Source organism: Lygodium microphyllum, chromosome 23 (genome assembly GCF_053477565.2).
Source record: "Lygodium microphyllum isolate KBCC chromosome 23, Lygodium_microphyllum_v1.1.10, whole genome shotgun sequence".
Lineage (NCBI taxonomy): Eukaryota > Viridiplantae > Streptophyta > Polypodiopsida > Schizaeales > Lygodiaceae > Lygodium > Lygodium microphyllum.
Genome location: NC_141157.1, coordinates 35,109,643 through 35,131,718, shown reverse-complemented (window position 1 = coordinate 35,131,718; position 22,076 = coordinate 35,109,643). Strand labels below are relative to the sequence as shown.

The window sequence follows — 22,076 nt, the reverse complement described above, 5'->3', positions numbered from 1 at the left end:
TGTGTGTTGCTTGCTTTGCCAATCCCTCACACACACCCCCCCCCCCCCCAAAAAAAAAAACCTTTTTTTAATTTTTCCCCTCCCTTTCCGGCTAATGAGTGCTCAAGATTACTTGGGTGATAAATTGCCCAAGCCAATTAAATTCTAGGCCGATCAGATTATTTTTCTAAACCATAAATAATTTTTAAAATTAATACTTCTATTCAACAATTTAATGTAGCCTATTCGGGAGGCAACTTCACCGAATCCTCAATATTCGGAAGGCTACCACTTCCTTGAAGGGGAATGCATTATAGTGGTAGTCCACACTCTTGATGCAAGGTAGAACACCATCAATATGAGTACAATTTAAGCAAATGTCTGCTTTGAATCACTTGACAAGTACTTTTGGAGTGGATAGTATGACAACATGAAATAAGCTTAATGCAACGCAATGCCAAAAATTGGAGCAGTACAATAAGAAGTTTTGGGATGCCTTGGTGCTAGTAACTTCTTATCATCTAGTTTATCTTCATGAGCAAGTGGAAATGTATATAGGTGGGCTGGCTAAAGGAGTTAGGAATTTTTGCATTAAATCCATCATATCTAGTATATCTCAGCTCATAGAAACAATTAGTTGCTGCATGGAAAAGATTCTAGCTTCCAATAAATGAATGTGAAGCTAAATAAGAAGTTTTCAAAGGTTGAGAAAAGGGGCAAATTTAAAAATTGGGCTAAAAAGAGGCCAAAACAGCAAGTAAGGGCTGGAAAAAACTTGCATAATACAAGGAATTAAGGGCTGCAAATAAATGCTTTGTTTATGAGTAGGAGGACCACATGGCTAAGGACTGTCTTGATAAGCAACAAGTTGGAAAATCAGAAAATCAAGGAGATCCCAAGGAAAAGAAGCCCAAAATGTCCATTGGTCTGGTTCCTAATGTTGTTATTAATTAGTCCAATGATGATGCTACTGAGTTATCCAGAGCATGGGGCAAAATCAAAAACCTGCATGCATTAATCTTCTTTGATAATGGGACACCAGTAAATTTTATCTCCATAAACATAGCAACCTGTCTAGGCATCATAGAGGATGAGATGGGACCCATGGGAGGAGTTTGTCCAACATGTAAGGGCTATGCATAGCCTATCAAACTACTCATTGGGAAGCTCTGCTTGCACATTCAAGGATATGTGGTCAGCAAAGAGTTTTTCATTGCACCCACTCGAGGGTTACAATGTCTTGCTTGTTATGCCTTGGCGCCATCATGTGCATGCAGTGATTAATTCATATGCTAAAGTGATCACTATTCAACATAAGGGCAAGGCCTATACTTTGGATGTAAAGTTGAAAGGGGAATTTGTCCCTATTGTATTAATCGTTGTCATTTCTAAAGTAATTAAAAATCACCTTTCAATATACTTGGTTTTCACCAAGAATAAGATTGATAAGGAAAATGTTCAAATATATCTAAGTTAGAAAGGATTACATGTCATTTTTGAAAATGTGTGATGATTGCTTTTCTCAGTCACTTCTAGAGCAACTACCACCTAAAAGGCTGAAAAATCAAATGTTGATTGCTTTTCTCAGTCACTTCTAGGGCAACTACCACCTGAAAAACCGGAGAAAAATAGCATAGATTTTATCCTTGAAGTAGCCCTCCCAATAAGCCACCCTACAAGGTAAGTGTAGTATGGTTTAGATAGTAGTTGTGATTCATGTGTGTAAATCATGTGACATGAATTTTTGATAGATAAAGGACATGAGCATGATTAAGCAATAGGTGCGCATGTTGTTTGACTATGATACTAGCATGTATTTCCACTAGCACCAATGGATGCTTTTAATACATTGCAGTGCAATTGGGAATAATCCCCCATTGTAATGATTTCAAGCGCGAGGTCTATTGCAAGGACATAAGTTTTTTATGCTTTGCATAGCATTTGATCTAGTTATCAACAAATGTACAAATGTGAAGTCCACATGTTGTGCAAGACCATTAATTCACAATGACAGGCGAGGACCAAAGATGTTAGTGGGTATCAAAGGAAAATTTTGTAACAAGTTATCCTTGACAAGTACTAGGTGGTACCTAGTGTGAGATTATTCTAGCCTAAAAGATTTTATTGGGAATTAATATCAATGGAGACATCAGGAACTAGGCATTAATTAATTAATTAATGACAATTCAAGGGCTAATAAATGCTCAAGATTACTTGGATGACAAATTGACCTAGCTAATTTAATTGTTAGCTAGTAAAATTATTTTTTAAAGCAAGAATTAAAAATTGAATCAACAATTTGAAAATTAATTTAATTGGTCTGAAAATTGCTGAAAAATACATTTGAAAGATTGCCACTTGGCAAAACTTGCCCCTACAAGTAAGGAAAAGGCTATTGGAGGATGGTGGAGCCTCATTCCAGCACTGTGGAGTTTAGGAGAGGAAGAGACAAAGAGCTACTATTGCAATTTTCCAGCCATTGTGATCAGCCCAGCCATTGAAGGCTGTCCAACAGCTGCCCCTTGCTGGACAAGAGGCCGTTGGAAGTAGGTGGCAGCCCTTGTAAGCTATCTACAAGCAAGTGACAACAATTTTGGGGATCACAAGGGCAAGTAACTGCATGTGGGGCTCCTATTGATGGTGAGCTGCAGTCAATCAGCCATTCCCAGCAAAGCAACATTTAACTTCAGCCAATTTTGGCAACGAAACTCTGAATTTTCTCTCTCTCCAACTCTCCAAACTCTCAACCAATTCACACCTTTCCTCAAGAGATCTCAACCAAATTCACTACCAAAGGGTGCAATTAAAGAATTTCTACTGCTAAACCCTAATTTACAATAGAATTTAGGGTTTACCAGTCACCTTGATAAAAACGCTTAGAGATTGGGACCTTGTATGGAAAATTCAACGGATGAAATTTTGACATTTCAGAGAATTTCAAGAAGCTAGTAGACAACAAAAAGTTTGCTGCAAATTTGAAGGCCAATCCCGAAGAAAATCAAGGGGAAAATTGGTTTAAAGGCTTGCCGGATGTTATGGACAGCAAGATATATTGAAGATTGAAGGAGATCAAGTTGTATCTCAGTTTACTTCAATCTTCAGCAATACAAGTTAAAGAAATATAACAAGAGGCACTACTTTTGAGGCCAACGGGCTGTCTATTATCCAAGATTAAGTGGTAATGTTTGCATTTGCAGTTTATTGAATTTTATACTTGCTGTAGTTAGTGTTAAATCAGGTTATTTGCCACCCTTTCTCCAAAGAGAAGGCTGGTTTCAATGTTAGTTGGTAGTACAAGTAGCCAGCCCTTACAATGTTAGCATGGCCCATAATATTATTGGTCCCAAGGGAAGCATGTCAAGTTCTCTACATTGAGAGGTGCACTTAATGTCCATCCCCATATGGTTTCATATCTACACAAGTATGGTATCCTTTGTGTCTAGGATGCAAGTTGGAACATCAATGGGCATCTCGTTGGTATCATAGCAACAACCTACTTTTCTACACATTACAATGGCATCCAAAAAATCATTGGAAGGTCATGGGACCACAATCGTCCACACTTGGCATATCCACTGTTCTCTCAGATAGGGCAGCTTGCAACACTACTAGCAGGACAAGTCAATAGTGAAGACATGTGCAAGGGGATGGTGAGTCCCACCCAAAATCCCCCCGCTTCAATACTCATATTCAGAATTGATGATACTCGCAGTCGTTTAATAGCGGTAGAACTCCCACTGCGTACCACCTCATGTTACATCCTTGGACATTGATTGACACTACCTTGGACAGTGATTGGCACTAGCAACATTGGTTATTAAAGTGACTTGGTGCGAATTCACTAGGGGCACTTTAGTGTAGGGCAACTGTGCAAAGGCAGCTAACAAAGCACTCAACGACCAAGTAGATGTGAGATGAGAGATTGTTGGAGACAATAAGAATAGCTTTGAGTGTGTCGGACAGACCCGAGACAAATACCAAACACAATAATGTCAATCCACCAATGACTGAAAACTACAAGCACATGGGTAAAAATGCAAGTATGCCAACCTTCAGAGGGTGGCAACCAACAGCCAATCTAAAAGAATGATCAGCAGCAGTGTCAAACATTGAGACACAAGGTGTGCAGGCCTGTGGCAACAGTGAACAATCCATGACTAGCAGCATACAGCCTTAGGCAGCCAATAATGATGGTATCAAGAGGTTCCTATTGTGAAGATGTGCTAGGGTTTGCACTGAGGAAACACAACATGTACGACCAAGACTGAAACATAAAGACTCAAACAGAGACGAGTAAAAACTCAAACCATAAACGAAAATCCAAAAACTCAAAACTCAAACACAAAGACAAACACAGAGAGAGGAAACTCTAAAGTGAATGAATGATGTAAATGAATGTAAGAATGTATAGAATGCCCAAGGGAATAGCAATACACTGTGGGAGTGAGACGTCCACCGAAGAGAGATCCCAAGTGTTGCCACCATCAGTCGGAGTATTGGAGTGAGAAACACCAAACGTTGATCACCAAAGTGTCATGAAACTGAGACGACAATAGGAGAGGGGTTTACTGGTATAGATGGCCTGCTGGACAGCAAAAACACAGGTACTGTTGCCTAGCAGGAGAGATGGCAACGGCCTGTCGCCTAGCACAAGATGCTGAAAATGCAAGCTAATTAGGTGCTATTATGACATAGCAAATGGAGACCTCCAAATAGCAAGGCAATGGCTGAAAAAAGTCCTGATAGCGATGGGCTACAGTCAATGATGGCTGGACAGCAAATGGTAGGTGGCTGATCGTTGAAATCTGCACGATAGAGTGAGAAACCTGCACAAAAGGATGAGGCTGAATGATGGGCAGCCCATCTATTTATAGATGTTAAAGGGTGTCCCAAAAACTTAGGGTTTTGGGGGACCACTGCAACTCTCTCGAACCATGTACCAAATTTGCATTTTTTATTAATTAAGCGTGTTTTGGAGCTATTTAAAAATGCTAATCAGCTATAAAGTGTGTGTTAGCTCAACGCCCCCTCTCAAGCCCAAAACTGAGCCTAAAAGGAAAATGCCAACAATGTTTACCCCAAGGCGTCTCACCTCAAAGCAGCCAAGGCATTGGACAAAGGGTGCATGTCGTCTGCCCAGTGGCCTACCAAGACTACATAGGCAATGGTTATCTTACCAAGGGAGTCCAAGTAGTCACCCCAAAGAGAACAGGGCATTGCAGAAAGGGTGCTCGTCAGTTGCCCACTGGCCTACCAAGCCCTACAAAGGGGGATGGAAGCACATTGAACTTTTTTTTTTTTAATGGAAAGTTAGTTTGAGGGGAGGGGGCTGATTAAGTAACAGTGACCAAGAAGAGGAGAAAGTTAATTTGAGGGAAGACGGCTGATTAAGTAGCAGTGACCTAAAAGAGGGGAGTAGGGATGATACACCCAACACATCACAAAACAAAACAAGCTTACCCAACCACGCAAGAATGTCAATGATGAGGGAAAGGTGATGAAGTGTCATGTGAAAAAGAATGGTGGTATAATCCGCCAATGGAAACAACTTAGGATACATCTAGTGGTGCTCTGCACAATGGAATGCATAGCATGCTACATGCTAAAGAATGCTCATGCAACATGTGTCACTTCTTGCATTGAGAAGCATCAAATTTATACATACAGTCATCACATTGAAAGGGTGCTCGTCAGCTACTTAGTGGCTTACCAAGCCCTACAAAGGGGGATGGAAACACATTGATTTATTTTTTTTTTAATGGAAAGTTAGTTTGAGGGGAGGGGGCTGATTAAGAAAGAGTGAACCAAAAGAGGAGAAAGTTAATTTTAAAGAAGGCCGCTGATTAAGTAATAGTGTCCTAAAAGAGGAAAGTAGGGATGATACACCCAACACATCACAAAACAAAACAAGCTTACCCAACCTCGCAAGGATGTCAATGATGAGGGAAAGGTGATGAAGTATCATGTGAAAAAGAATGGTGGTGTAATCCGCCAATAGAAACAACTTAGGATACATCTAGAGGTGCTCTGCACAATGGGATGCATAGCATGCTACATGCTAAAGAATGCTCATGCAACATGTGTCACTTCTTGCATTGAGAAGAATCAAATTTATACATACAGTCATCACATCAACTTTTCAAAAAAAGGCCAAGAGCTAGAAGTGATATGAACCTAGAGCCACTGTTTACTTGAGGAAGAGAAGATTGAAGAAGGCCTTCAATGCAACTCTCTCTAACAGATTGAATATGCGATGTGGAGAATTATAGCCAAAAAACTATTCATACATGACAAATTTAGCAAGCTTGGTATATATCCCTACTTATGTCCTATGTGTAGAGTGAAGAAAGAAAGCATGAAATACTTATTTTGAGAGTTCATGCAAACACAAACACTTTGAAGAAAAGTCCATCAAAGCATGGACAAGGTCAATCTGCATCATGCAATATTTACTTGCAAGAAAGCAACTCTAGGAGACCGAGGCAACTTCAATGAAGTGATACAAAGAATCTAAGCAATATTGAGGTGTTTAATCTATAGATGATTGGTGCACTATCTTGTATAAGAAGTGATGCCCACCACTACAATGCATTATCCTTCAAGAAAGTGGCTACGTCATGGACTTTAAATGACTCAATGAAGTTTCCTCATAAGTATGCAACATCAAACTATTGAAAAATATCAAGGCCTTTAGTTTGTCTTGTGCACCACTCAAATACTTCAAACTACATTGATTTGCCACCCTCATCAAAGTCATTTGCCTTCTTTTTTGGAGCCACATTATGTAACAATAAATATATATTGGCTGCATTTACATTGCAACCAATCTTAAATAGACAAGTGTCTCTCGTGGGAAATTTGTTCACTTGCCCAAGCGCCCTAATACAAAGATTATGAAATCATGCAATGCATAGAGGAAGGTACAACAAGGGGGAAGGCCAATGTCAAAGACAGGTGCCGAAACCTATAGAATGCCAAGAAGGGTAGGAACCCTCTCTTAACCTAGATGTTGAGGCTAAAGAAGGAAGAGGAGCCTAAGAATCTCGGTCTTCATGTGGGACCGAGAACCATGTGAATGAAAATGATGAAGCATCCCTACTAGAAGAGCAAGGATAGAAGTCATCACCATGATAGCATCAAGAGAGATGCTGCATGATCCGTCACGGGAGGGAAAGCCTCCATGTTGGTAGAAGCGCAAAACTCCAAGTAGATGGAGCCATGAAAGAAACGGCGCGCATCTCCTGTCTCCAATTCAAAATGGATTGGTGCAAGCCTATATGTTAACCCTACATTAAAATACAAAACCTTGCAAAAGAGATCAAAATCTACAAGTAAATGCGTGAAAAGTGAGATGCTCCAAAAAACAAAACTGAAAATAAAATAAAAGAATGCAAAGCTAAGTGCAATGCAATAAGTATGTAAGTATGTAGCGGAAGCCTAAAAAGAGAAAGATGAAGTGTGTTGCCACCATCGCATACGGTGAGGTGGGAAAGTGATCCTAGAAGATGTAGTTGATGCCCTAGGAATGGATGTGCAAAGTACAATAGGTGAGTCACTAGCATACCAATCAGTCAATCCTTCAATAGTAGTGAAGCAGATAGCAGTTGAGGCTGTCCACGTGCCATATACCAATAGCCGCTAGGGTAGAGGGAGTAGATGGCAAAGCAGTGGGAGGCATAGCCCCACTAGACTGGCCAGCTGGAGACTAGAGTGGAGGTAGTCGCAACAGTTTACTGTTGTTTTCTAGGAGAAAGACCTTTAGCCTTAGTACAACACTCCTCATCCACATAGCCCAACCTCTGTCAATGTGTGCAAAACTTGTTTTTCTTACGAATATGCTACCAAAGGAGTCGTGTTTCTTTATTTCCGTCGGAGGAATTGGCATCACCCTTGTTTTGCCTTGCCTTCGCATCTTGTCGCTGTTGGTTTTCCCTCCCAAAGAAGAGGCAACCAACCCTCGCCCCTTTGAATGGATGTGTCTTGAGAACTTCTGGTAAACTTGATCATGCATCCTCGCGTAATGCAACAATTGACACTCGAACTCGTAGAAGGTCGGCAATCTAGGCAGTGAGATAATGTGCTCAATAAAATGGTAGCATTTGTCGAACAACTTGTTTAAGAAAAATGTGACTTGATCGTTGTCTGACTTTGGAAAGCCAATAGTAGCAAACTTGGCGAGTAGCCGCCGATACTCAGTCAACTTGAGTATCAAATCATCCCCTTTCTTAATGGAAAATTCTTAAAGCTCAAAATCGAGATTGATAGTGCAATCTCGTGCCGCATAGCGGTCAATGAGATGACTCCAATGCTCGGATGCACGGGGAAAATGTTATAATTGAGAGTGAAATTCACAAAACAACACCTTGCATTAACTCAACATTGGTTGTGGCATTGCACGCTCTCTATTGATGGATCTAATCAAGGTGAGCTAGAGGGTCCAGCATGGGCTATACCAACGATGAGGTCCCAAAGTCCCTCAGATTCAAGCACTTGTTGCATGAAGTTTGACCAAGTGGTGAAATTCGACCCATTAAAACAAGTCTTATCCATGAAGGCATTCTTGGCCATTGCAATAAGCATGGTAGTGCTAAGAGATAAAGAAGGTGTATAATGGGGATAAGGTGGATAGGGAGATGAAGTGGAGTACACTTTGGAAGTAATCCCCAAGTATTTTGTATGGAAATGATAAAGAAGGTGCGTAATGGGGGTAGGGTGGATAGGGAGATGGAGTGGAGTACACTTAGGAAGTAATGGGGGTAGGGTGGATAAGAAGATGGAGTGGAGTGGAGTATCCACCCTATCCCTCTGCCTTGGGCTCCATAGGCGGTTATCATGTTAACCCTATGGAGCCCAAGGTGGAGGGATAGGGACACAAGGAGCAACAGATGGAAATCCCTGTGTAGAAGTGACCCAAGGGATATGTGACGACGGTCCATAAGCACAGAATGGATATCCTTGCATTTGAAAGGTCATGTAGAGGATTTGTGAATGTCTAAGGATAGTGAGAGGGATGACCATCATAGCCGTCCCAAAGTGGAAGGAAGCGGTAAAGTGGAGATAGGTGAAAGGTACAGTGTTAAAAGGTGGCATTCCCCCTAACGATACACCAAGAGGAGGAGTGAATGGAGAGTAGATAGATAGTGGGAAAGAAAATGAGATGTTAGGAGCAAAGATGAAAGATCCAACCCCTAGTGTGCTTTGAGCGAAAGTGGAATGTAAGGGCATCTACTTTGGAGCCTCCTCTATTAAAGTTAACATACTGAAAACCATCGAGCTCTTGCACACCAAAAGGAGAAACAAGAGATCGTTTTGACTCATAGAACTCAAAAGAGTTATAGGAACCTAACATAAGGCCTCGCTAAGATAAAGGAGATGGATCGCCAGACGCGTCGAATATCGTAGTCCCTCCAAGATCCAAGAGATGGCCAATCTCACCAATTGGTCCTGCCGAGTAGTAGCACCCATTGGAGGAGTGTAAACTGAACTATACATGATGCTTAAGTACTTCTCAAACTCTTCATCAGTAAGATGACCAAAACAAAAAGAAGAAGATGGTAAAGATGAAGGTGTGTCTAACTCCTCCTCGAGACCATAATGTCTTCTCAAAGCCTCCAACGATGGAGAAGCCTCATAGGGCATCATAGAATCTGAAAAATAAGGTGTCTGACATTATGAGTTGCAATCGAGTCACGTTTGAGTCTTGCACAAAGACTAGCCTCCACAATCACCGTAGGATCCTCTTTAGAATAGCAATGGCTCTAATACCATGTGAAGACAGCAAGTCGATGGCTAAAAACAAGCCACTTAGGGCTGGACAGTGATGGGCCGCAATCGGTGATGACTGGACAGCATATGGTAGATGGCCGATGGCTGAAATCTGCACAGTAGAGTGAGGAACCTGCACAAAAGGATGAGGCTGAATGGTGGGCAGCCCGTCTATTTATAGACGTTGAAAGGTGCCCCAAAAAATTAGGGTTTTTGGGGACCACTAAAACTCTTCGCTCTTTAGGCAGGTATGACATTGCATAAAGTTGTGCACAACATGGACAAGCCCATTAGTGGTAGGGGTTCATTAGTTGAGAGCCAGAGTTTAAATAATTATGTGCAAGTGCAATGTGCATGTTTGAATAACTGGGGCTTTTTGAACCTTGGTGTGTAAGTTTCAGCGGAAATATTAGATTGGGCAGTGACCTGGATACTAAAAATTTGATATGGACTAAAATATGCTATTTATCCAAAACTTCAAGGAAAAGGCTGAAAAAACGTAAAATAGAGTTTGTGTACCAGTTTTGAGCAGATGGAAGCAATTTCTGAAGCTTTCAAGGCATGCAAGGGAAGGTTGTTGCATGCATGCAAGAACAAGCTGTTTTCTCATCTCCGCTAGACATGTTGCGGCAAAATAGCAGTGCACAAGGTTGCAAGAGGTTGTAATGTGATAGTAGCAGTTTGGGCTGCTTTGGACAATGTAGAATTTCTGTTTGAGTCCATCCATTGTGCAGCTTAAATTTTGACGGAATTACACTTTCACAACACCAGCCTTTCTACAAGCTTGCATTCACAATGCCAGAAACTCCCTTCACAAATATCCAACTTAATGGTCAATCGATGAGAGTTATGCTTTTCCTGCATACTTTAATGTTCACTTGATGCGGGTTACACTTTCATTAAGTACCTTGTACAGAGCTCATTAATGTCACAAGCCCCAATGAGAAGAAAGAATGATCAACTCTACATGGGACTATTTATAATCACCTCATAGATGATACTGAGTATACATTTGTCTCAATAGAAGGGGTTGCTATTACACATGTCCATAGTGCTGCTTAAATATTAACTGAATAACAACTTCACTACATCAGTCTTACAATAAGCTGACACATCCACAAAGACTTTGAGAAGCATGCAGTAATATTTGTTTACCTACTAGTAAGCAGCCCATGGTGGCAAATTGTGAACCTTTGTCAAAGCAAAATATACAAGAATCCATGAGTCAACAAAACCATGTGATATAGGCATATAACCCTTGATTCTATGTTTTGGTAAGTCTATTAATTTCAGTTGTATTAACAAATTTAAAACACATAAATGCTATGGCATCAATCTTTCATTTAGGTAACTCGCTTCTAGCAGTCATAATGGAAGCAAGTCCCTATCATGAATTGTGCGGAATTCACAAGAATTCGTGAGTCAACAAACAATGCAACACAAGTATGTTATCTTTAATTCTATATTTATCTACACAATATCGATAAATTTTGGCCAGGTAAGACTATTTAATAAAACATAAATGTTAAAATTGACATTCTTTCATCAAGGTGCCTTGCTTCTGACATTCATCTTATCAACCTTCCAACAAAGTCTCCATCAAAGAGAAGGTATTTGCAAACAGTAACTTGAGTTAGTTCTTAGTATTTTCCTTCAAAACCTATCTTACCATGACAACATGCAGAGGGTGTTTCTCTGTTAGACCTGGGGTGGCCAAAGCTTCATCTATATTTCCTGTTGCTCGATGCTTCAAGTCTTGCAGCTGGTACAAAAATGTCAAATCAGTTACATATAATGGATGAAAAGAACTATAATTTGTACATACAAGGCTCACATATAGTAGAAGCCTTCAAAACCCAAGTCCTATCACAGAATAGAATTACTACCAGTGCAGGAAGGCTTGAGCTTTTCCCTGATCGCTCATCCGGCAGATATTCTGAAATTGCATTTGTAGCAAGAAGTGCTCGAAGATACTCCACAACTGATTGTGAATCAGTAGCATGTTCTCTTTGCTCAAATCGTTTGATCACATCTTCAGGACTTCCGGTCAGAGGAGTCAAGAAAATTTAATCAGCCCCAGATAAGTGCTTCACAGAAGCTAAATTTTGTATGACACACACATTCCAAAACTCTACAAAGTCAGATGTTCAGTGTAAGTTGGAACAGAATAATGCCAAATCTTGGAGGTTGGGATCAACATTATAATCCACACATCTATGTTAAACAAAAGTGCATTATTATGAGAGCAATAAATTATTTTAAACTAAGTCCCCAACTGCAGACCCACGATCACAAGACTATAGACATTAAGTTGAGATCAAACATTCAGAGGACTGTTGTATGTCCAGAAGTTTAAAATAATAATCCAAAACTCATAATACGCTAAACCAAAACCTGTAGCCCAATTAACATAGGAGAACAGCCACAAATACAAAATCACCAGTTGACTGGATGTCCAAATATATAGCCCTTCACAGGAAGCAGAATGTTCTTAATTGATTCCCTATACAATTTTTCACCATAAAGCTTAATTTAAGGGCAAGAAATAAGATAAAAATGCAGTACAGACATTATGCATTCCTGTCACCTATAAGGATACAAATCCTGATTCTTAACAATTAACAAGCTTCCACACTCTGAACTTCTCTAAATTGACTTGTAAGTGTTGGAAACCAACAATGACAAGAGAATAATCAAAAAGTAAACAAAAACTGCAATCTTTTACCATAAACAAAGTGTGAGCATGTCATTGCCTAGGGTTTTCTACTACATCCTCACCCTTATTTAGAATTGATGCAGTAACATAGTTTGTTAAAAGGCTTTATAAACTAAATACTAACCCTAGCTTGCAGATGGGGTATCGATGTAAATATTTGACCTTTTCAATCCTAACTCTCTGTGCTGGAGGATAGTTGGCTTAGTAAATGTGTTGGAATTCCTATGAAGTGTCTTAAACTGTAGGATAAAAGACTGATCTCAACCTTAAGAGGCGGTAGACAATTGGATAAAAGCTCTAAGTAATGGTAGACTTCATGGGAGCCCTAGCCCCAATGCTGTGCAAGAAAACCGAAGCAGGGACTAACACTAGAGTCACAAAGACCATGGGAGAAATGAATATGTACAATGAAGTTACAACTACCTGATGTACTGACCAACTACACAAGTGTGTCATGACTGGGGTATGTAGACAATGATGGATGTGGATGTCCCCAAAATGAAGATCAACACTATCCTATACATAATAAGGGGTAAATGAAGTAGCCTGCTCTCTCCTATACATAATAAGGGGTAAGTGAAGCAGCCTGCTCTTGGAACCACACTAGGTCACTTCATGGCCACTGTGACCAATGCTACTAGTGCCCATCCAGATGTTCAAGGATGTAACAAAATCTATCTCAATCTTAATCTAGAACTCCCATCCAATCTTTGGAAGATTGGGCCACCTAACTTTGGTCTTGGTGGAAGCCCTTAGCTAGCACATTTTTAATCACTTTCTTTACTTCTTTTTGCAGGTTCTTGAACATAATCGAGGACCCAACATCGAGATATTACAGAGAATCACTACTTTGTCTTTCCAATGAAGTAAAATAATTAATCGAACCACACTAGGTCACTTCATGGTCACTATGACCAATGCTACCCATCCACATGTCCAACGATGTAACAAAGCCTATCTCGATCTTGATCTAGAACTCTCCTCCAATCTTTGGAAGAGGGGGCCATCCAACTTTGGTCCTAGTGGGGACCCTTGGCCAGCACATTTTTAAAGGATTACTTTCTTTACTTCTTTTTTCAGGTTCTTGACATAATCAAGGTCAACATCAAGATATTACAGAGAATCAATACTTTGTCTTTTCAATTAAGTTAGACAGGGCTGTATCCTTGTGAAACTGAAGTGAACATGACACTGAACTCTGAAAGGTAGGAGATGGAGAAATCTAATGAGAGAGGAGAGAGAAGACAATGGCTGGCTGAGTGACTGCAACAGCAAGAGAGGATGAAGAAGAGGTGGTATGCAAGACCGGAGCAAGAGACCACCAGCCCCTGAATAGGTAGTGTAGGCAAACCTGGCCGACCAACAGCCAAAGAGTGTCCAACAATGTTTAAACCTGTCAAATCTGCTGATTGAGCCTCAAAAGTGGCTGCTTGCATGTCCTACCTGCCCATGATAGTAGTCTGAAACTGTCAGCCCAGCACATAAAATATTTGGCCATTTCCTCAAAAGTTGACATGTCATCAAATAATATGACCAAATTTTGGGCACAACATGAAATTCAAACATAATTCGCATAAAATACAAATTTTGAATAATGTAAAATGCAACCTAGGCTACTAGTTGTAAGTCGGCTAACTTAGCTCAATGTTGCTCTTGGGATGCATGAAGTTTTCTATGCTATTCAATAATTTGATTAGATGGGGTGTCAACAAGGGAGAGAGAAAGAGCAATTATTACTTTCCCTTTGAAACTAGTAGCCAAAAACCTTGGCTAGTCCTCTCCTCGTTACTTTGTTGCACCCATATATCCCTTTGGAAACTTAATTACTTCTGCTAGTTATCCTCTAGGTTAGATAGAGGGGAAGAGAACTCCTCCTTCCGAATCCGCTAGACTACTACATAGAATGATTGCTCTTCTAAAAAAGGAACATTTACTTTGAAAGGTAGTGGCCCTTGGTTGTTTTGTGTAGTACATACCACAATGTAGCATAGCAAAACTAGTTTGTGATCAGATGCTAGCACATCGACAAGGATGAGCACATTGCTTCCAAGCCCTGCCCACCAACCATCATCATCAACATATACTCTATCTAGCCTTGCTGCCCTCTAAGGAGCCCCTACATATTTATTATGCCACATGTATGTGATATGAAATTCATATGCTAGATAGACATCATCTTAGTTGGTGACAAATTGAGTATATCCCACACATTGCATATAAATCATGCAATATCTTTCATAGGATCTACCATTGCGCTTTAGCCTTATATTCTAATCTTCAAACAATGTGGGACTTTGCCTTAAACTCTCTATTCTAGGAACCTATATAATGAAGCTCTCTAGAAGCTAAATTTGACGACTCCTAAAATTTAGGAGGTTACTATTTTGAAAAGTTACTCGAATGGAAATTATGTTCACGTCAAAGGCTCCAGAATTTCGCAAGAAACAATTTTGTCTTCAACAACTATCTCAAATTCTTAACCATTTGAGAGATTATTAGAGTAGAAGGTTTGGAAGCTTCTTTCTCTAAAAAAGTGACATGTGGCGTCTAGAAGAAGACGCGTCATTTTGATGAGACAAGTGTTCCTACACTTGTCATTTTCAGCAAACACTTGTCATTTATAGCCTCTACTTTCCACTTTTAAGCACCCAAACCCACGCCTATATATTGGAGATCTCTCTCTTCATTTGGAATAAGCTCTCATGCTGAAATTTCAGCCACATGCTTTGTATTCTCCTATCTTTTTCTTATCCAAGAAGCACTTTCTACTTAGTTTGGTCTAATCCAAGCACTAAAGAAAAAAATCAACTTGCTATCTGAGTTTGCAAAAATTAGGGTTTCAAAACCCTAATTTTCAGAATTGCAACAACTAGCCTTTTGTATATGGTTCAAGCACTTGGTGCCCATGGTTTTGTTTCAATAAATTCTTGTAAAGGGGAAGAGGCTAGTTCCCCTCTCAATGTGGTGTTGACTTCTCTCTCTCTCTCTCTCTCTCTCTCTCTCTCTCTCTCTATATATATATATATATAGTATTGCCATTCTCATGTTCTCCCCCGCGCTTATACCTTTGGAGCCAGTGCCTCTTGGGGATGCTTCTTCTTCAAATGAGGATTCTTTTTCACCACCCACCACCCCATATGAGCCATTGCCGGTGGATGTTCCAAAGACTTCAACAAATAAAGAGCAACCTGACCTCCTCCTCATTGGACATGTGACACACTCCGTGAGGCAGGGATTAAGGGAGTCCCTGAGGAGTGGCAATCATAGGATGGCCCACAAAATTCTTGGAGGAACGAAGTATATTCCACTGAGCTTATTTGTTCTAACTATTGTCAGATGGCTCGTCTTATACAGGATAGGGAGCCCACCTTTGTTAAGGAGGCTTTGTAATCACCGCATTAGAAGAATACTATGTAGCAGGAGTTGGATGCTATTGAGTGGAATGGCACTTGGAACCTTGTGCCTCAACCCGCTCATAGAAAGGTGATTGGTGTCAAATGGGTCTTCAAGACCAAATATCACAGTGATGGTACTCTAGATAAGCACAAGGAGTGACTCAAAACAAAGGGTTTCGCCCAACGGCGCCTAGAGGTAGATTTCCATGACACCTTTGCACCTACAGCTAGGATGGCTATACCATTAGAGCCATTCTTGCCTTAGCCAGCCATAGGAGATGGCCAATTTATCAACCTGATGTGAAATCTCCATTTCTCAATGGTGATTTGAAGGAGGAAATCTATGTTCAGTAGCCTCCTGGCTTTTCCTCATCCGACGGAAAGGTATATAGGTTGAAGAAGACTCTCTATGGCCTCAAACAAGCTCCACATGCTTGGAACGGGAAGATAGACTAGTTCCTCTAGCAGACATTGCGGTATTGACGCTCCACAACCGATTCACAACTTTATGTTCACCTTTCAGAGGGGACACATGCTTTGTTTGTGCTCTATGTGGATGATATGATTTTGACAGGCGACCATGTACAGATGGCCAAGACCACCAAGGCAACACTTCACAAGAAGTTCAAGATGACAAACATGGGACTTCTCCATTTCTTCCAATTCAAAAATTGCCTCTAAAATCTACTCTCAAGAGAACAGAATCAGAAGGGCTTCAGTCTCTAGAGGACTCTCTTGTCAACATTTCTTCTACTTCCTTCTTTTCAATGTCTCTGAATTCAGCTTTCATTCCACTATAGAGAGGAAGATATTCAGTCTTGAAGGTATCAAAATTCGTTCTTCTGAGGATCGCCATAGTGCCATTGTCTTGATATTACCAACTTCGGAGGGTTTCAATAGCATAGGTTGTGAAGAACATTGTCTACTAGCTTCCAATGAGTATCCAAGGCTGGCAAACTCTATCCCTTGATTGTATCCGCTTCTTCCCTTGATCATGTTTTGTCTGTGGGTTCTATCCCACATGTATCTCTTTGGCATGCCCGTTTGGGCCATATGTCTTTAAACGGAATGAAAATGCTTTCTGGTTTGTAATACTTACCGCTCCTTGATTATGCATGTTTTGATTCATGTGAGCATTGTCTTTATGGTAGGCAGACTAGGTCTACGCATAAGAAGTCTGGTAGGCCACGCATGAGTAAGCCCTTGGCATTGGTACATTCGGATGTCTGTGGACCTATGCCTTGTCATTCTATGGGCGGTGCAAAGTATTTTGTTACTTTCATAGATGATTTTTCACAGAAAGTTTGGGCTTATCCCATTAAGCTGAAATCCGATATCTTGGCTGTGTTTCAGAGATGGCTTGCATTGGTTGAGAACCAGTCTGAGTATAGACTAAAATGCCTAAGAACAGATAATGGGGGTGAGTATATCTCACGTGCTTTTGAGCAGTTATGTGATGAGAGGGATATTAAGCGTCAGTTAACCGCCCTCTACACCCCCCTCCCCAGAATGGTTTAGCTGAGCGGATGAATAGAACCATCCAGGAGCGTGTACGCAGTATGCTTAGCCATACAGACCTACCACAGAGCTTTTGGGCTGAGGCAGTTAGTATAGCTGTGAATATCATAAACAGATCACCTTCTAGTGGTTTGGATTTCGAGGTTGCAGAGGATGCATGGACTGGAAAACCTCCCTCTTACGCGCATCTCCGTGTCTTTCGATGTGAGGCATTTTGCCATGTGCCCAAGGACAAGAGAAGTAAGCTGGATCCTAAGAGTGTCAAATGCATTTTCCTTGGTTATGGGAATGCAAGCGAGATGGGTTACCGTCTCTGGGATCCGCAAGCGCGGAAAGTCATCCGCAGTCATGATGTAGCTTCGTCCAGGCATGGAAAACACGATTCCGTGCCAAGGCAATGCAACTCTCATTGTCGCATTGCAGCGAAGTAGGACGAGTCTGGGGGCAGCCAAGCTCCTCCAACAATCTCCGAACCCACACAGCCTCACATGTGGTGGAAGACGCGGCCCGATACTCTGCCTCAGTAGACAAAAGGGCTACCATGGACTGCTTCTTGCTACTCCATGAGATAACACCTGCACCCAAGGTAAAATAGTAACCTGTAGTAGACCGTCTATGGTCCACATCACCAGCCCAATCCAAGTCGCTCCAACCTGCAAGTACAAGATCTGAACCACCCGTGCCTGCTCCATAATGAATCCCTAAATCAGATGTCCCCCTCAAATACAGAAGTATCCTCTGGGCAGCCTGCTGCCAATGCACCGTCTGAGGTTCACTCATGAACCCCGCCAAGAGACCAACAGCAAAACAAAGATCAACACAAGTGTTGAGGAGCCAAATCAATGATCCAATCAACTGACGATAGCGGGAAGCATCCGCCATAGGAGAAGCTGAATATGAAGTGGCCTTCCAATTCGGATCCATAGGAGTAGAAATGGTCCGACAATCCTCCATCGCAAAAGAAACCAAGAGCTCCTGTACATATCTCTGCTGAGAGATGAAAATCTTCCTCTGAGACTGATAAATCTCATGGCCCAAGAAGAAATGGAGTAGACCCAAGTCCGTCATCTCGAACGCCTGATGTAAAGCTACCTTTGTCTCTTTGACCTTCGGTGCATGATCACTGTGACAATCAAATCGTCAACATACAACACAAAAAGCACATAACCAGCGTCGGAAGTGTGTACATAAAGCTACGGATTGGCCTTGGAACGCCAATATCCCAACTGTGACTGAAGGAACGAATCAATCTTCTCGTTCCATGCATGCGGAGCCTGCTTGAGGCCATACAAGGCCTTCTTCAACCTGTAGACTTTCCCATCTGAAGATCCAAAGCCAGGAGGCTGCTCTACATAGATCTCCTCCTTCAAATCACCATTGAGGAAGATCGACTTCACATCCAACTGGTAGACAGGCCATCTCCTATGGCCAGCCAAGGCAAGAACAGCTCGAATAGTCGCCATACGAGCAGTGGGGGCAAAAGTATCATGACAATCAATCCCTGGGCGCTGTGCAAAACCTTTAGCGACAAGGCGAGCCTTGTGCTTGTCCAAAGAACCATCGCTAAGGTACTTGGTCTTGAAGACCCATTTGACGCCAATCACCTTCTTATTCAGGGGACGAGGCACGAGATACCAAGTGTCATTCCTCTCAATAGCCTCCAACTCGGCTTCCATAGCTTTCTTCCATGGTGCGGACTGTAAAGCCTCCTTCACGGAGGTGGGCTCTCGATCCTGCATAACACGGGTCATCAAACAATAGTTAGAGCAAACAAGCTCCATAGAATGCGCCTGGTGCCTCCGTGACCGCCGCGGACCATCCTGCGGTCCCCACTCCTCAGGGACCCCCTCGATCCTTAAATCACGGAGTATGTCACGGGCCCAACAAGGAGGAGGCCGAACCTCTCCTCGTCTCTCTCCATCAGCTGAAGACTCTGGAATATCTACCGGTGGTAACTCCTCGAGGGTGACCGGTGGAACAGTAGACTCTGTATCGGAAACAGAATCGGAATCAAAAGGCGCTGGCTCCAAAGGAGCTGTCTCGGGAGCCCAACTCTCCCCTGGATCTCCAAGAACGGGATTCTCCTCACCCGCTGCTATGGCCGGAACCTCCACGAACCGCACATCTCGATTAGTGTACACATCCCGCTTGACGAGATCATACAAGCGATAGCCTTGGGACTGAGAGCTATAGCCAACGAATACCTATCTTCGGGAAGCTGCTTCAAATTTATCACAATGAGTCTTGGGAATGTGAACATAGGCATCACACCCAAAAAAACCTGAAATAAGAAACATCGGCCTTGGTCCCAAAGTAAGCCTCAAAAGGTGTCATCCCATCAACGGCCAAAGTGGGGGATCGGTTAAGGATGTGGACGGCAGTAGCCACAGCCTCGGCCCACAGAAACTGAGGTGTCTGTCAGTGTTCCATCATGGTGCACGCCATCTCGATCACACTTCAGTTCTTCCATTCAAGAATGCCATTTTCTTTAGGAGTGTTGGTGTTAGCAAACTCCTGGTGAATGCCTTTATCTGCACAAAAACGAGCAAACTCATTAGAAACAAATTCACCACCCTTGTCGGATCGCAAGGTCTTCGATCGCCGGCCTAATCGGTTCTCCTCAAAGAGAAGTCAATCCTTGAAGTGGGAGAAAGCTTCTGACTTCAACACCAAGAAATAGGCCCAAGTCATCCTGCTGTAGTCATCTACGATCAACATGAAGTACGAGCTTCCTCTCAAGGACTTGTTCCTCATAGGGCCACAAAGATCCGTATATACAAGCTCCATCGGGAAAGTAGACCGCCACGAAGCTTTCTTGGGAATCGCATCCCTATGCTGCTTCCCACGAATGCAGGAGACGCATGGCTGCTAGCTCACCACTATATCCGGCAACCCTCGAACAAGCTGTCCACGTGACGCCCTCCGAAGATAATCATAGTTGAGGTGACCAAACCGAGCATGCCATAGCTCTGACTGTGTCTGAGAGGTAAGAAGAAGAGTAGGGAGGGCGGTAGAAGACGTCAATTTGTAGATGCCGTTCTCCTCATATCCTGATGTGAGAACCTTCCTTGACCCAAGATCAAGGACTCGCACCGAATCACTGTCAAACTCCACCAAAAGTCCAAGTGAACAAATCTTATGAACCGAAAGTAGATGATACCCCAAGCCTGGCACATGCAAGACCTCTGAGGTATGGGTACCACCACGTCCATCTGGAATAAGCTGCATCTCACCCCGTCCTGCAATAGACACCGAAGAGCTATCTCCAATGAGAATCTGCCCACTCGAAGGTCGCAACTGGGCAACACCAACTGATGGAGTCATGTGCCGGGAGGCATCACTGTCAACGATCCACTCTCGAGCCTGGGGAGCTATCATCGTAGCATCAGAAGCATTCGGTGTAGAGTCCTCAATGACAGCTAGATGAAGAAATGCAGCTGATGAGGGTGCAGCCACTGCTCCAGAATCCTTCATGTCCTTCTTATTGGTGTCCTTATTGTCTTTGTCAGGGCAATCCTTCTTCCAATGGCCGGTCTTTCCACAAATATGGCATGTGGATTCTTTGTTCTTGTCCTTCTTGGACTTGTTGTCCTCCTTCTTCTTTTGGTCCTTCCCCTTCTTCTGAGAGGCTTGACCTGTCAAGGCTTCCGACTTGGAAACATAATGTCCCTTCAATTGTTCCTCTTGGTCCAAGACCATAGGAACCAGCTCTTCTCACCGAAGAGTAGACTCTCACCCCGAAGCAATAAGGGCGGAGTAGAAAGCACCGAATCGTGGGGGCAACTGGGACAAGAGTGTGATCGCCATGTCTTCGGAGGAAATCGGCTTCCCCGCATTCTGAACCTGCATCCAAAGCTGTCTAAGCTTGTTGATGTACTCCCGCAACGAAGAAGACTTGTTTACGGACAAGATCCGCATCTGCACCTCCAAAGAAACCCGCTTCATAAGGGTCATCCGATTATATATCTGATCAAGCTCCAGCCATATCTCTCGAGCAACCGTCAAGTGCTCGATGTGGGCTATCACGGCTGTAGTACAAGACAGAAAAAGAAAAGAACGAATCCGAGCATTCAGTTTGTCCCAGTGAGACTGTGCCTTGGCCAACTCCGCACGAGCATCGGAAGAGAGTTTAGACTCATCTCTCACCGAGAGCCAGCCAATCTCCTGTACAAGCTCCGCCAAATCGTAGGACTCAAGGATGGCCAACATCATCACGCGTCAGATGCAGTAATTGTCGCCATCGAGCTTTTGAACTGCGGGAAGAGCCGGTAAGACGGGCACCTTCCGATCCATGATCGTCTGGAACTTCAAATCAATCTCTGTAGACATATTCACCTGTAATGCCTTCACAAACGCAAAAGCAGCCCCCTCTGGCTGTGAAAACGCAGTCTGCTAGGGCTCTTTCTTCCGCGTCCCGAACCTTCTTCATCCGCCGGAGGCGATGAAAAAGTAAAACCTACACTTGAAAGCTGAAAACTCAGCCTTCCTCCTCTTCAAACAGCAGCAAACCCACCAACTGGACTCCTTTCCCGCGCACCCACGCTCGCTTCAGCCTTGTTCCGATGCGCAGCCCTCCCGCTCGCCCTCGAACGCTGGAAACGCAGCCTTGTGTCGCGATGGAATCTCCTCTTCAAGTTGGTTCTTCACTCAGTCAGCCCTTCTTCATTGCTCTGATATCATGTTAGAGTGCAGCGATGCGGAAG

General features: G+C 42.6%; 1 protein-coding gene across 4 annotated transcripts in view; it reads right to left on the bottom strand.

Moving 5' to 3' along the window:
• Window positions 1-22,076, bottom strand: part of FTSH11 (FTSH protease 11) — a 160,501-nt gene that overhangs the window by 131,858 nt on the left and 6,567 nt on the right. For all 4 annotated transcript variants that reach the window (XR_015688167.1, XR_015688166.1, XM_087664683.1 and 1 more), the window contains exons 2-3: window positions 11,631-11,784; window positions 11,414-11,506 (exon numbers count right to left, since the gene is read on the bottom strand). Coding sequence is in view for 2 of the 4 variants with exons in the window: in XM_087664683.1 (XP_087520809.1) it covers window positions 11,414-11,506; window positions 11,631-11,784 (247 nt within the window). In the remaining 2 variants the exon portion in view is untranslated. The remainder of the gene's footprint in view (window positions 1-11,413; window positions 11,507-11,630; window positions 11,785-22,076) is intronic.